At 37.0% G+C, this 14,860-nt stretch overlaps 1 protein-coding gene and 1 pseudogene across 2 annotated transcripts in view; both read right to left on the bottom strand.

The window, feature by feature from the left end:
* RABGAP1L (RAB GTPase activating protein 1 like) overlaps nucleotides 1–14,860 on the bottom strand; it is a 619,828-nt gene that overhangs the window by 545,678 nt on the left and 59,290 nt on the right. For both annotated transcript variants that reach the window (XM_065882769.1, XM_065882778.1), the window contains exon 10: nucleotides 643–784. In XM_065882769.1, the coding sequence (XP_065738841.1) occupies nucleotides 643–784 (142 nt within the window). The remainder of the gene's footprint in view (nucleotides 1–642; nucleotides 785–14,860) is intronic.
* On the bottom strand, nucleotides 3,152–3,781 carry LOC136127321 (COP9 signalosome complex subunit 8 pseudogene; annotated as a pseudogene).

Here is a 14,860-nt window from a genome sequence, read left to right as displayed (position 1 = left end):
TCAAAGATAACATAAATTAAGAAATTTTCTTTTAATAAACCCTATCCTGTAAGCAGATAATATAAAGGTTAAAAGTAAAGACGTGTCATTTAGCTCTAATTTCTATAAAAAGTACTGAGCACAGAGCCAAATGAAGTGTGACTCTCGTGAGGTTGGTTAGCATCTCTCAGCAGCATTCAAGTAGTAAACAGAGAAGATACCAGCTAGTATTTCAAAAAGTGAATGGTAAGTGAAAAGGCAACAACGAAAAACAAGTCAGAACTGAATAATGTCAAATGAGGAGTACAACATGAAATATCACTGAAATTCTAAAAACACTTGAGAGAATTTGAAAGTTCTCATTAAACACTTCAAAAGTACTTAAAATAGGGAGCAAGACAACAAAGTTAGGCTGTCAAATTTAAATAGTTGTATAAGTGGGACTGGGGAGTATTCAACCAAGGAACCAAACAGACCAAATTCTCTTCTGTATCTAGTAGAATCTAGTCTAAGAGTAGCAGAGACTACAGAGAATCACCACTCCTCGCTTTATCCCTCCCATAGGCACGCACGCGCGCACACACACACACACCACACAGCGTTCAGGATTATAAGTAAAGCAGCTATGTAAAGAGAGGGAACTGAATAAATTTCACTTCTTACCCTCTTCTGCTTCATCCTCCTGGGGTGACAATGGGCCCCCTCCACTAGTAGGAGTGACTGGTTCCTCCTTCTCAGACTCTCGCTGTAGACTCACCACCTCATATATTGCATCTCCAGCATTGGTATGGCCTTTTCCCTCAGACTGAGAAAGATATAAACACATGTTTCAACATTAGAAATTTTTTGGTTTTTTTTTTTTTTTTTTTTTTTGCGTTACGCGGGCCTCTCACTATTGTGGCCTCTCCCATTGCGGAGCACAGGCTCCGGATGCGCAGGCTCAGCGGCCATGGCTCACGGGCCTAGCCGCTCCGCAGCATGTGAGATCTTCCCGGACCGGGGCACGAACCCGTGTCCCCTGCATCGGCAGGCGGACTCTCAACCACTGCGCCACCAGGGAAGCCCCAACATTAGAAATTTGAAGGAGGGACTTCCCTGGTGGTCCAGTGGTTAAGACTCCATGCTCCCAATGCAAGGGGCCCAGATTCAATCCCTGGTTAGGGAACTAGATCCCACATGCTGCAACTAAGACCCAGCGCAGCCAAATAAACAAATATTTTTTAAAAAAAAGGGAATTTGAAGAAAACATTGAAAGATAGTATATTTCAGTGGTCCTTAAAAAGAGCTAAAATGAAGAGCAGCATGTCATGTTCGATCTACAGCATGTCTGAAGTTGAGAAAAAATTTTAAAGTATATTGTTCTTCACATAGTATTCTAAACGTATCGTTCTTTTAGTATTATTTTAACCAATACAATGAAACCTACTAACCATTTTGAGAAAACTCAATTTCTTTTATCAGAAAAACCTGAGACAGCATAGATTCCAGGGCAGACAGATAAGCAAATGATGCTGGATTCTCAGGACTGACTACCTTGCTCTGAGGTAAAGAGATACCAGCTATATCCATCAGCTAATTCATGGAAGTAGACACTTATCACCTTATAAATGGTTTATATTCTAAATGGCCATTGGTTTAGGAGGAAAAATTAAGGCAACAGCCAATTAACCAACCTAGCACGGCCTACAAAGCCCTAAATAAATTGGACCTTGCCTCTCTCTCAAGCCTCATCTCACACCCAAAGACTGTTACTACATTTCAGCCACTCTGGCCTTGTTTCAGCTCTGGGAACTTTAAATTCTTTCCCCACTCAAGGTCTTGGGACATCCTTTTCTTTCTGCCAATACAGCTTTTCCTCCTACTCTTTGCTAACTCCCATCAATCCTGGATCCTTACCTCCTAATGTCACTTTACAAAGAAGCTAAATGAAGTTTCCATGTTTTTGATTCCCAGCAAACCCTGTCCTTCTCCTTTACTGCACTTACTACAATATAACTACACATAATTCTTATTATTATATTTATTTGTTTAATGGCTATCTCATCCAGAAGAGAGGAAGCATTATATGTGCAAGGATTATGTTGACTTTCTTTTTTTTTTTTTTTTTAGGTCATTTCTATTTAATTAAGAAATTTGTAATTGAAAAGAGACAATGACAAACTAGAACACAACCACAGGAAGACAGGATAGTGAAACTTCTAGAAACTACCTTAGAAAAAACAGTTGAAAAATTCAATTAAATATTTATTGAACAAATGCAGAATAAATGAACTAGGGGGTGGTTTTAACCTGAAGATACAACAAACAACTTCAAATATTCAGAGGGCTGTCACACAAAAAATGAAAGACTTGTTCAGTATTTCTCGAAAGGGCAGAACTTGACCCAAGGGCCAAATATAAGCAGCCAAGAGGCTGCAGGACAGTCGTACAAAGTGTATCACTTAATCACTTCTTTCCCAAACAATGCATTCCACACTTACGTTTCCCTTCTTCTGAAAGGAAATATTACAACTTAATACTTCTCATGAATGTCTTTAACAAGCCGCATTTTCATGGCAAGCCCTCCACTGCCAGCAATGGATGTACTCACACTCTCAGAAAAAAATCTAAAGTTAACAAGCTGGTTTACTAGGGAGATGGCCTTTGTTCCTCAGCTCTATCTCAGCATTTTATATTTGTGATTCTCAGGAGGGGAGAGAAAATGAGCATATTCTCCAAAGGGGGTGAATTAGAGTCCCCGGCACTTCAGATCCTGCCCCTGGGGACAGTCTTCCTCAAACCCCAGACGTATCACTGTAACTATCAACCTGTGGTAGAGATGGGAGTGTGCTGTGTGCTGGGGCAGAAGAAAACAGCTGACAACCACTGTTCTACATGAAGCAGGAGAGCTGTATTTCACGAGTCACTAGGAAATATAAACTGACTGCCTAATACTGACGGGCTCCATCCAAACTGTCAAATATTACAAAATGAGAATTGTTTCAACAACCATTCAGCATGTTTAAGGACAAAATATATATAATATATTTTATATTATATACGTATTTTATCACATACTCAGTAAGGAATGCTGAGGTGCTTAATCCATCCAATAAAACTGAAAACAAAAATTTTACATTTTTCTGTCAGTATTCAGGATGCTGAAGGTGGATCTTGAACTCAGAATGATAAGTCAGTTTTCGAGGAAAGCCACAAAATCGGTGAGTCTGGCTAACTGCTGTTCACTGGGGATGGGTGGAACGGGGGCAGGCTCTGAAAAGGGAATAAACCTGTTAAAGGAAACAACCAGGGCCCCTGCAACTGGCTTTCTGGGCATGACCATCCTTGTGGTGGAGTCGGCCTGCCATCCTTGTTCTAGGACACCTTTCACAGCCTCTTCCACGGGAAGTCCAACAAAGGCTGAGAAATCGTTGGCGATAATGGAGGTATATGCCTGAGAGACCAGGGAGAAGGCTCGCCTCCGGGTGGCATCTCTAAGTGCCTCCATGATTGGCTGGACCATCTCAGACCACGGGTGAGCGCTGATGGTGGTATAGATCCCAGGGAAATCTCTCTGCCAGATTCTTTGTCCTACCGACCAAATTCCCCCAAGTTCAGAATTTGCAGATTTTATAGCAGGTGGCATTCTTTTCCAAAGATATCTTGCATTATTCATGTCATTATAAAGCAGATATAAAGCTAGAAGCTGACCATACACTGGGGGTATAGCAATTCCTCCTGGAGCCTCGAGCTCCTGGTTCTCGCACTGATCCAGCAACTTTCTGAAACTAAAGGAACTTTCCGCCATCACCTCCACGGGCATTTTCCCGGCTCGTCCTGCCACCGAACCTCCCCGCCGAGCTGGACCTCAGACTGTCCCTATGTTGACTTTCAATCAGAAATAATATGGTACCTGACACATAGTAGGTACTCAAAAAATGAGTGGAATGAATGACTAGACTAATGGTAAAACATGAATTTTAGAGTCAAATAGATCTGAGTCTGAATTCAAATTTCACTACTAATAAGACTGTGCTCTCGGACAAAATACTTAACTTTTCTGAGTCACAGTATCTATAACAATAAAATGGAAATAAACCACCTTAAAATTATTAAGAAGATTAAATATAACAATACTTTGAACACAAACCAAAGTGCTGGAACAAATTTATACTATTATTATTGCAATGTTTGTACCACCATACTAGACTCTAAAGAAAACAAAATACGAATAATATAAATCTAACTTTACACGTAACGGAACTAGAGAAAGAGGAACAAACAAAACCCAAAGTTAGTAGAAGGAAAGAAATCATAAAGAACAGAGCAGAAATAAATGAAATAGAAACAAAGAAAACAATAGCAAAGATCAATAAAATTAAAAGCTGGTTCTTTGAGAAGATAAACAAAATTGATAAACCATTAGCTAGACTCATCAAGAAAAAGAGGGAGAGGACTCAAATCAATAAAGTTAGAAATGATAAAGGAGAAGTTACAACAGACAGTGCAGAAATACAAACATCCTTAGAGACTACTACAAGAAACTCTATGCCAATAAAATGGACAACCTGGAAGAAATGGACAAATTCTTAGAAAGGTATAAGCTTCCAAGACTGAACCAGGAAGAAATAGAAAATATGAACAGACCAATCACAAGTAATGAAATTGAAATTGTGATTAAAAATCTTCCAACAAACAAAAGTCCAGGACCAGATGGCTTCACAGGTGAATTCTATCAAACATTTAGAGAAGAGCTAATACCCACCTTTCTCAAACTCTTCCAAACAATTGCAAAGAAATTGCACTCCCAAACTCATTCTATGAGGTCACCATTACCCTAATACCAAAACCAGACAAAGATACTACAAAAAAAGAAAATTACAGACCAATATCACTCATGAATATACATGCAAAAATCCTCCACAAAATACTAGCAAACAGAATCCAACAACACATTAAAAGGATCATACACCATGATCAAGTGGGATTCATCCCAGGGATGCAAGGATTCTTCAATACACGCAAATCAATCAATGTGATACACCATATTAACAAACTGAAGAAGAAAAACCATATGATCATCTCAATAGATGCAGAAAAAGCTCTTGACAAAATTCAACACCGATTTATGATACAAACTCTCCAGAAAGTGGGCATAGAGGGAACCTACTTCAACATAATAAAGGCCACATATGACAAACCCACAGCAAACATCATTCTCAATGGTGAAAAACTGAAAGCATTTCCTCTAAGATCAGGAGCAAGACAAGAATGTCCACTCTCGCCACTATTATTCAACTTAGTTTTGGAAGTCCTAGCCACAGCAATCAGAGAAGAAAAAGAAATAAAAGGAATACAAATTGGAAAAGAAGAAGTAAAACTATCACTGTTTGCAGATGACATGATACTATACATAAAGAATCCTAAAGATGTTACCAGAAAGCTACTAAAGCTAATCAATGAATTTGGTAAAGTTGCAGGATACAAAATTAATGCACAGAAATCTCTTGCATTCCTATACAGTAATGATGAAAAATCTGAAAGAGAAATTAAGGAAACACTCCCATTTACCACTGCAACAAAAAGAATAAAATACCTAGGAATAAACCTACCTAGGGAGACAAAAGACCTGTGTGCAAAAAACTATAAGACACTGATGAAAGAAATTAAAGATGATACAAAGAGATGGAGAGATACACTATGTTCTTGGATTGGAAGAATCAATATTGTGAAAATGACTATACTACCCAAAGCAATCTACAGATTCAGTGCAATTCCTATCAAGTTACCACTGGCATTTTTCACAGAACTAGAACAAAAAACCTTAAAATTTGTATGAAGACACAAAAGAGCCTGAACAGTCAAAGCAGTCTTGAGGGAAAAAAATGGAGCGGGAGGAATCAGACTTCCTGACTTCAGACTATACTACAAAGCTACAGTAATCAAGACAATATGGTACTAGCACAGAAACAGAAATACAGACCAATGGAACAGGATAGAAAGCCCAGAGATAAACCCACGCACCTATGGTCAACTAATCTATGACAAAGGAGGCCAGGATATACAATGGAGAAAAGACAGCCTCTTCAATAAGTGGTGCTGGGAAAACTGGACAGCTACACGTGAAAGAATGAAATTAGAACACTCCCTAACACCATACACAAAAGTAAACTCAAAATGGATTAGAGACCTAAATGTAAGACCAGACATTATAAAACTCTTAGAGGAAAACATAGGAAGAACACTCTTTGATGTAAATCACAGCAAGATCATTTTTGATCCACCTCCTAGAGTAATGGAAAGAATAAATGGATTAATCTCCAAAATGTATAAACAGCTCATGCAGCTCAATGTTAAAAAAAACAAACAACCCAACCCAAAAATGGGCAGAAGACCTAAATAGACATTTCTTCAAAGAAGACATACAGATGGACAAGAAGTTCATGAAAAGCTGATCAACATCACTAATTATTAGAGAAATGCAAATCAAAACTACAACGAGGTATCACCTCACACCAGTCAGAATGGGCATCATCAGAAAATCTACAAACAACAAGTGCTGGAGAGGGTGTGGAGAAAAGGGAACCCTCTTGCACTGTTGGTGGGAATGTAAATTGATTGATACAGTCACTGTGGAGAACAGTATGGAGGTTCCTTAAAAAACTAAAAATAGAACTACCATACGACCCAGCAATCCCACTACTGGGCATATACCCAGAGAAAACCATAATTCAAAAAGATACATGCACCCCAATGTTCACTGCAGCACTATGTACATTAGCCAGGTCATGGAAGCAACCTAAATGCCCATCGATAGACGAATGGATAAAGAAGATGTGGTACATATATACAATGGAATATTACTCAGCCATAAAATGGAATGAAATTGGGTCATTTGTAGAGACACGGATGGATCTAGAGACTGTCATACAGAGTGAAGTAAGTCAGAAAGAGAAAAATAAATATCATATATTCATGCATATATGTGGAATCTAGAAAAATGGTACAGATGAACCAGTCTGCAGGGCAGAAATAGAGACACAGATGTAGAGAACAAAGGTATGGACACCAAGGTGGGAAAGTGGCGGGGGTGGAGGGGTGGGGGTGGGGGTGGGATTAATTGGGAGATTGGGATTGACATGTGTAAACTAATATGTATAAAATGGATAACTAATGAGAACCTGCTGTATAAAAATAAATAAATAAAATTCTAAAAATAAAAAAAAAAGAAGAATATAGGCATAGATAGAGAAATAATATCTCTAATATCTACCTGTATTGTAATCCATTTAAATTATAAAAATAAAACTACTTTATTCACTGTTTTCAAGAATTACTTTTGAACCATAAATCAAATTTCGGGTGCATTTTCAAATCATTTAGCAAATGATAAAATGTAAAACTGTCTACTACATTAAACATAGAAAAAAAAAGAAGAAGACAGCCGTGGAAAGTTAAATGGTTAGGTTTAAACCAACCAAATTTTTATTGCATTTCTGCTATATTTAAGAAACAAAGACCTCAATCCCTAGAGCAACCATTAAAATAATTATATAAAGAAATATAATAAAAATGAAATACTAACTGTTCAAATAATCCAAAAGATGACAGCAAAGGAGAAATAAAGAAATGTAAAATAAAAACAAGTAGGAAACAAATAATAAAATAGTAAACTTAAATTTAAACATATCAATATTTATGTTAAATATAAACTGCCTAAACAATTAAAAAACAAAATTCTCAGATTATGTTTAAAAAAAGACAACTATTTTCTGTCTACAAAAAAACCCACTTTAAATGTAGTGACATAGGCAAGTTGAAGGTAAAATGAGCTTAAAGACATACCACAAAAACACTAATCAAAAGAAAGCTGAAGAGACTATATTAATAAAAGACAAAGCAGACTACCAAGCAAGAAAAAAAAAATCACTGCATATAAAGAAGGACACTGCACCATGTTGAAAGGATCAATTCAACAAGAACACATAAGAATCTTGTAAGTGTATGCACCTAACAAGAGGCTTTCAAATATATGAAGCAAAAAATTCAAAGAAATGAAAAGAGAGGGACCAATTCACATTTATAATTGGAGACGTCAACATTCCTCTCACAGTAATGAAAAGAAGTTTACAAAAATTCAGCAATGTTATAGAAGAACTGAACACCATCAACAGCGGGATCTGATATTTATATACCACTCCACCAAATAACAGCAGAGTACACATTCTTTTCAAATGCAAATGGAACATTCACCAAAACAAACCATTTCCTGGATTATAAAACAAACTTTAAGAAAAATTTTAAACGTGAAATAATATGTTTAGTGACCGTGATACAAGTAAACTGGAAATCAACAACAGAAATACATCTGAAAAATCCCCAAATACTTGGGAATAAAATAACACACTTCTAAATACTCCATGGATCTAAGCCAAAGAGGAAGGCTCAAATTAGAAAATATTTTGAACTGAACAAAAATGAAAATACAATAAATCAAAATTAGTGGGATACATCTAAACAGTGTACATAGGGAGATTTAGAGCTATAAATGCTTATAAGTATTTCAAGTGAGACATCCAAAAATCAATAACCTAAACTTCCACCTTAAGAAACTAGGAAAAGAAGTGCAAAATAATCTAAAACTAGCAGAATTGAGAAAATAAAGGTAACAGCACAAATCAATAAAACCGGGGACAGAAAAAATTAAAAATTAATGAAACCAAAACGTAGTTCTTTACAAAGACCAATGAATGGATAAACCTCTAGCTAAATTCCCAAAGCAAAAAAGAAAGAAGATACAAATTACCGATACCAGGAACAAAAGAGTGGATATCACTACAGACCCCATGACATCAAATGGATAATAAATTAATACTGCAAATGGCCCTATGCATATTAATTGGACAACTTAGAAAAAATGCACCAAGTTTAAGGTGTACAGCATAATGACCTGATACACTATATCAATATATATTGCAAAATAACTACCACAGTAACATCCTTCAACTCACATAGTTACTCTTGGTAATTTACTGATTATACTTTTTTTTCAATTGAAGTATAGTTGATTTACAATGTTTCAGGTATACAGCAAAGTGATTCAGTTTTATATGCGTGTGTGTGTTTGTGTGTGTGTGTGTGTATATATTCTTTTCCAGATTTCTTTCCATTATACGTTATTACAAGATATTGAATATAGTTCCCTGTGCTATACAGTAGGTCCTTGTTTTTATCTAATTTATACAGTAGTGTGTATCTGCTAATCCCAAATTCCCAATTTATCCATCCCAACTGATTATACTTCGATTTAAATAGGTTCAAATCAACATGCATCTTCAAAAGGGAATTTTCCTTTTATGCTTTTTAACTCTAATAACTGATAAAAGACTCTGCCTCCAACTGAAAGGAATGTTAAGGCACCTGAAAGCAAAGAAGAGATTTGAGAGGAGGATAAAAAAAAAAAGTTATTTTAACATTAAACCTATATTTAGCCCAGAGCCCATAAAAAGTCTAAATGAGGCCTGTGCTAGGAAAAAGATCTAAGAAAGGGCAGCTACTTCTACTTCCAGCCTGGCTCATGCTCTCCTAGAGAGGAAAGAAGAGGTGGCTCACTTTCCGCTATTAAGGGCCAAGCCACAGGAGCTTCTGAGAGCAGATAAGACTGTGATGACCTTTTGTCATTCCCTAAAACCTACCCTTTTCTTCAGACAAGCCTCCTCCCTCTAAACTATCTCTTGACTGAAAACACAAAACAGGATGATAGGCTTTGGAGAACAGACTTGTCAAGAGAGGAGCTTTTCCTCCCCCTTAACACTTGACCTCCAGTCTTACTTTAGGTCTCTTGGACATTACAACTCTGCCTCTCATTTCTCTATAACTTCCCCTTGTAGGGGAGCAAAATTTGCCACCCCAAAATGTCTCTTTCGCATGCAAATTATTTAGAGATGGAACAAATCAAGGCCAAAAAGACTCAGGAAAAATCTTTGACCTTCCCCCTAACTGCTTAAATTTAGATAGAAGGCCTGTTCCTGGAATAGGGCTGCAATAAGAGATGTCTGCAAAGGATATGGGCTAGGTGTGATGGGGTAAACTCAGCAGGGCCTAGAGATCACAGTCCATTCTGTGTCCCATTGTCTCTGCATGGCCCAGCAAACATCTATTTACCAAATATTTTCTTTTCCATCTCCATGTGAACTGCCTTTTTTCCCTCTGAAGTTCCAAAACACTACTCCCAACATCCTCTTTTGTCTTCAACTGAAGATGGTATTGAAGGAAGAGCTTCAGCCATTTTGGAGAATTACTCAGTTTTCCTGGGTCTTTACTATGTATACATGTTACTAAACTTTTGTTTGATTTTCTCCTGTTAATCTATCTCATGTCAATGTAATTCTTAGGCCAGCCAGAAGAACCTAAAAGAGTAGAGGAATATTTCTTCCACCCTAACACCCTTCTCGCCTGTTTCATGAGACTTCTCTTTTCTGAAGGTAAATTTTATTCCTAGCAGATGCAAAAAAAAAAAAAAAAAACCAAAAAACAGGTAAAGTACTTGGAACAGTGCTCAGTACATAGTAAGTGCTATGGAAGTGTTACTTCTGGTACTATTTTGTGCTGTTAAATGATATAACACTTTGAGGCATGAGATAGTCTAACCTGTGGTACAATACGAAGAATAACTAAGAAGCAAAAGTGGCTTCCACATCCTATTCTAGTGCTCTTCTAGAAATCTTTCTGGGCAAATAATTATGTTAATAACAATAAGGATAGCAAGCATTCAATCCTGGCAACAACCCAAGCTCATCCCTTGAAAGGTCTTTTTCCCCAGATCTTCATTTGGTAAGTCCCCTCTTGTCACTCAGACCTTAGACATTTAAATATCACTTTCTTACAGAGGCCTTCCTTGACCACCCAATATCCACCAAGTCATCATAGCACTCTGTTACTATCTGCTATCTTGCCATTTGTTTGCCTGCCCGTCTGTCCCCTCCATGTATCCTCCATACATAGAATGTAAGCTTCATGAAGCAGGGACTTCATCTGCAGCATTTACCACTATATCCCCAACGTCTATAATAGTAATCTGTCAGAGCAGGCACTTAATAAATGTTGATTTAATTAATAAGTAAATGAGCAAACAACGCTACATGGTAGGTATTATGTTTACCTCCATTTTACATATGAAGAAGCTGAAGCTCATGGACACAACTACCAAACGACAGAATGGGGAACTAGCCTCATGCTTACTATCAGAATCAAATCATTAATATTTGGGGTTACCCTTTTGTGTCACTTTACAGTCTACAAAGTGATAGCACAGACAGTATCGTACATGCTAAAATATACTGCAGGGGAGCAGAATTTGTCACCCCAAAATATGCCACATTAGCATGAAACCAAGCAGGACCCTGTGGGGCCCTCTAGGGCAGGGGTCTGCAATCCCCGTACTAGTCCACAGCCTGTCAGGAGCCGGGCCGCACAGCAGAAGGTGAGCAATGGGTGAGTGAGCGAAGCTCCCTCTGCCGCTACCCATCGCTCCCCATCGTTTTCATTACCGCCTGAACCATCCCCCCACCCCCACCCCAGTCCGGGGGGAAAAACTGTCTTCCAGGAAACCAGTCCTGGGTGCCAAAAAGGTTGGGGACCGCTGCTCCAGGGTACAAATCCTTTCCGTGTTCCCCATTTCTTGTTTGTAGGAAATAAGCTTCATTCAGCCTCCCAGATCTTCCCTGAGTACCAAAGGGAAGATTCAAACAGTTACTAATTAGGGAAGCGTGGGAATGCAGAAACAAATGAGGAACAGTCAGGAAACAACAGTGCAGCATGGGACGAGACGTGGTTCCTCCTCAAGGAATATACATAACAACATATCTTTGAGTTCTTCAGCAGGAACTATGGCCCCCCACCCAGGTAGAGCACCAGATTCCTGGAACACCAGCCTGTTACCTCACCACCAACCAATCAGAAGAAAGTCTGGACACAGTGGAAGATAATACAGACTCTGATCCCCTCCCCAAATGATTAAATGTGATTAACTTCCCCTTTCTCCATTTAAAAAACTTTCATGGTCAAGCAGAATCTTAGGAGTTGGTTCTTGGACATGAGTCTGCCTTCTCCCCAGGTTGCCGGCCTCCTGAATAAAGCAACCTTTCCTTTCTAAACGAGTATTGGCTTTCGAGCGAGTATTGGCTTTCGAGCTTGGCTTTCGAGCCGGCGGGCAGCCAAACATGAGTTCAGTGACAAGCATAAGGATTACTATTTTGAGCTAAAGACAATCAAAACCTAGCAGACTCAGGAAAGCTCTTTTACCTCTCCCTCACTTGCCTAAATTTACAAAGCAAAGGAAGAGAGCTATTACCAGAGATAGCTTCTTACCTAAGAAACTTACCTGTACAGCAGGGCAACCTTTGTTTTCCAAACATCTCCTCTCCCTTCCTGTGAATGGCCTTCCTCCCCTTTGTATCCATAGATCGATCCCTCCCCTTTCTTTGGCTCAGGATGGTATGTAAGTTTCAATTACCAGCAACCTTTTGTGTCTTCATATCTTTATGCTGCTCCCATATGTACATAATTAAATTTTCCTGCTGTTAATCTGTCTTATATTTATTTAAATATTAGACAAGCCAAAGAATCTAAAAGGGAAGAAGGGAAATTTTTTCCACCCCTACAATATTCCCTCTCTGCTGTGATCACAGAAAACGACTCACATATACCCTCAAATAAACTCCTTTTAACCATAACTTTGTGTCATTCTACTACTATTGTCCCTCCTTTTTCTAAACCCCACAGCATTCTGTACATTATTTTCACCTAGTATTTATCATAGCCCTCCTTGTAAAATGGTAATTTCTATATATTTCCTTATTAATAGGAGGTGACACAAAGTTCCTTTGGGGATAAGGTTATATTTTAAATATCTTATCTTTGCTGTGCCACTACAATAGATATTATAAATTAACTTTGAATTAACTTGACTACAACAGTCATGGAATTATTTGTGCTAAAAACTTTTTATAATTCACTAATTCAAATGGCATAGAATTTTAGACATGAAAAAAAATTCAGGAATACTATTAACCCACATACACTATGTATCTACACTGGAATAGGTGATTCCTTCTCAATCAAATGTAAATTTCACTATGTCTTTTTAGGTCAGATGCTCCAATAACTGAACATAACTTAATTTGTTATTATTATTAGAGTTTAAAAATCTCCATAATAAGCAGCAACACATTTTTTTCAGAAAATTTGTTCATCATGATAATCAGATATGCTAATAGAAATTATTTAAATTATTTAAACCCCACTAATTCTACAACATGTGCTTTGTATCTGAAGAAATGTCAATCTACATTAAAACATGTTGTGCTGGCCTCAAAATGTTCTGTATTTCCTAAACTAATCTAACGTAAACAACATTTCTTAAGAGTATCTTTAAAATGAATATTATATAAGCATTTCTTTTTTCATAACACTGTTTTTTCTCTATAATTGCCTCGAATTGTTCTTTGTAGTTTATCACACATCCCCAAATTAAGCAAGAATTCAAGAACCACCCCCTACATGTTTTCAATGCTGCTGACTCGGCTGACCCCTTGACAACTGAACTCTATTTTACACTAACTTCATCTAAGCAGCTAAATCTGCTCCTATTGTTCTTGAAACTCTATAGTATTCATAAATGCCTAATTTATAAAATAAAAGATCACTGAGTTCAATGAAGTTAAGTGCTGCATTTTCCAAGCTCCCATCTCCATATGCTTCTACTCTTTTATGCCTAACGTAACTGCTGTTATCAATTTTTACTACATTTTGGCACAAGCAAAAAGTAGAAAATACTTTTATGAAGAACAACACAGCTAAAAATGTTGCACACCATTACTGTGAACAAAAGCAGGTACCTCTGTCCATAGAAAATAATTTCATTTCAAAATTTCAAACAAGTAGTATTTTAAGAGTAACACCATAGTCTTAAGTACAAGAATATTATCTGGACCTAAAGTAAGTATATCTGACTATGAAATAAGCAAAATTTCATTATTAAATATCAATTAGGTTGCTACTTCCCCATCATACCCAAGTAGCTCTTCCTTGTCATATTTTTCTCCAGGTGATAAGCTTTTTGTTTTATTTATTAAATCTTCAACACACTAAAAGTCTTTAGATATGAGGATCATTTATTCCTCACTAATAGGCCACTTGGTAATGTGGCCTTGGTAATGTAGTAATGTGTAATTTCTTAAACTCCACAAATGAAAGACAAGGGAAAGGAAAGCTAATACTTAATGAAAGGATCCCAAGTCACTGTGCTTGCCATCTTGCTTTTCTTAACAACTGGCATATTACTTTTTAAATGCATTGCAAAAGAGTTTATGTACATAAGGATTCTCTCCTTTCTGGCTTACAATTTCAAATCTTTAAATACTAATTTTCCAGAATAAATTCTTTTTAATCAACTAATAACTCCTCAAGTTTTCAATGAAGGCCTATAATAACTGACCTATTCTCATTTCAGTACCCAGAATGAAATACTGCTTTATTCAATTTTATTTCCTTTGATGTAGTCTCATAGTAAGATACACCCTATAGTACAATACAAAGCAAATCTGAAAGTAAGCGGTAACACCTAAATGTCTTATCGTTCTTTAGGCAAAATACAACCAGAAGAATATAAAATTATTCTGTGATTTTAAAAATTATAAAACAAAACAAAACAAAAACACTACTACAAAGGTTATAACTTTCCTATCAAAGAATCCTGCCAATAAACATCTTATGATGGGACTCACAGCATTTATTTTCAGTAACAGGAAAAGGAAGAAATAATAATTCATCAAATTACTTCTTAGGCAATTTATTAGTGTAGCAACAGGTGATGTCACTATAGTTTAAAGTTATGAGTATC

Source organism: Phocoena phocoena, chromosome 1 (genome assembly GCF_963924675.1).
Source record: "Phocoena phocoena chromosome 1, mPhoPho1.1, whole genome shotgun sequence".
Classification (NCBI taxonomy): Eukaryota; Metazoa; Chordata; class Mammalia; order Artiodactyla; family Phocoenidae; genus Phocoena; species Phocoena phocoena.
Note: the sequence above shows the minus strand (reverse complement) of the source record. Positions and strands in the feature narration are given on the sequence as shown.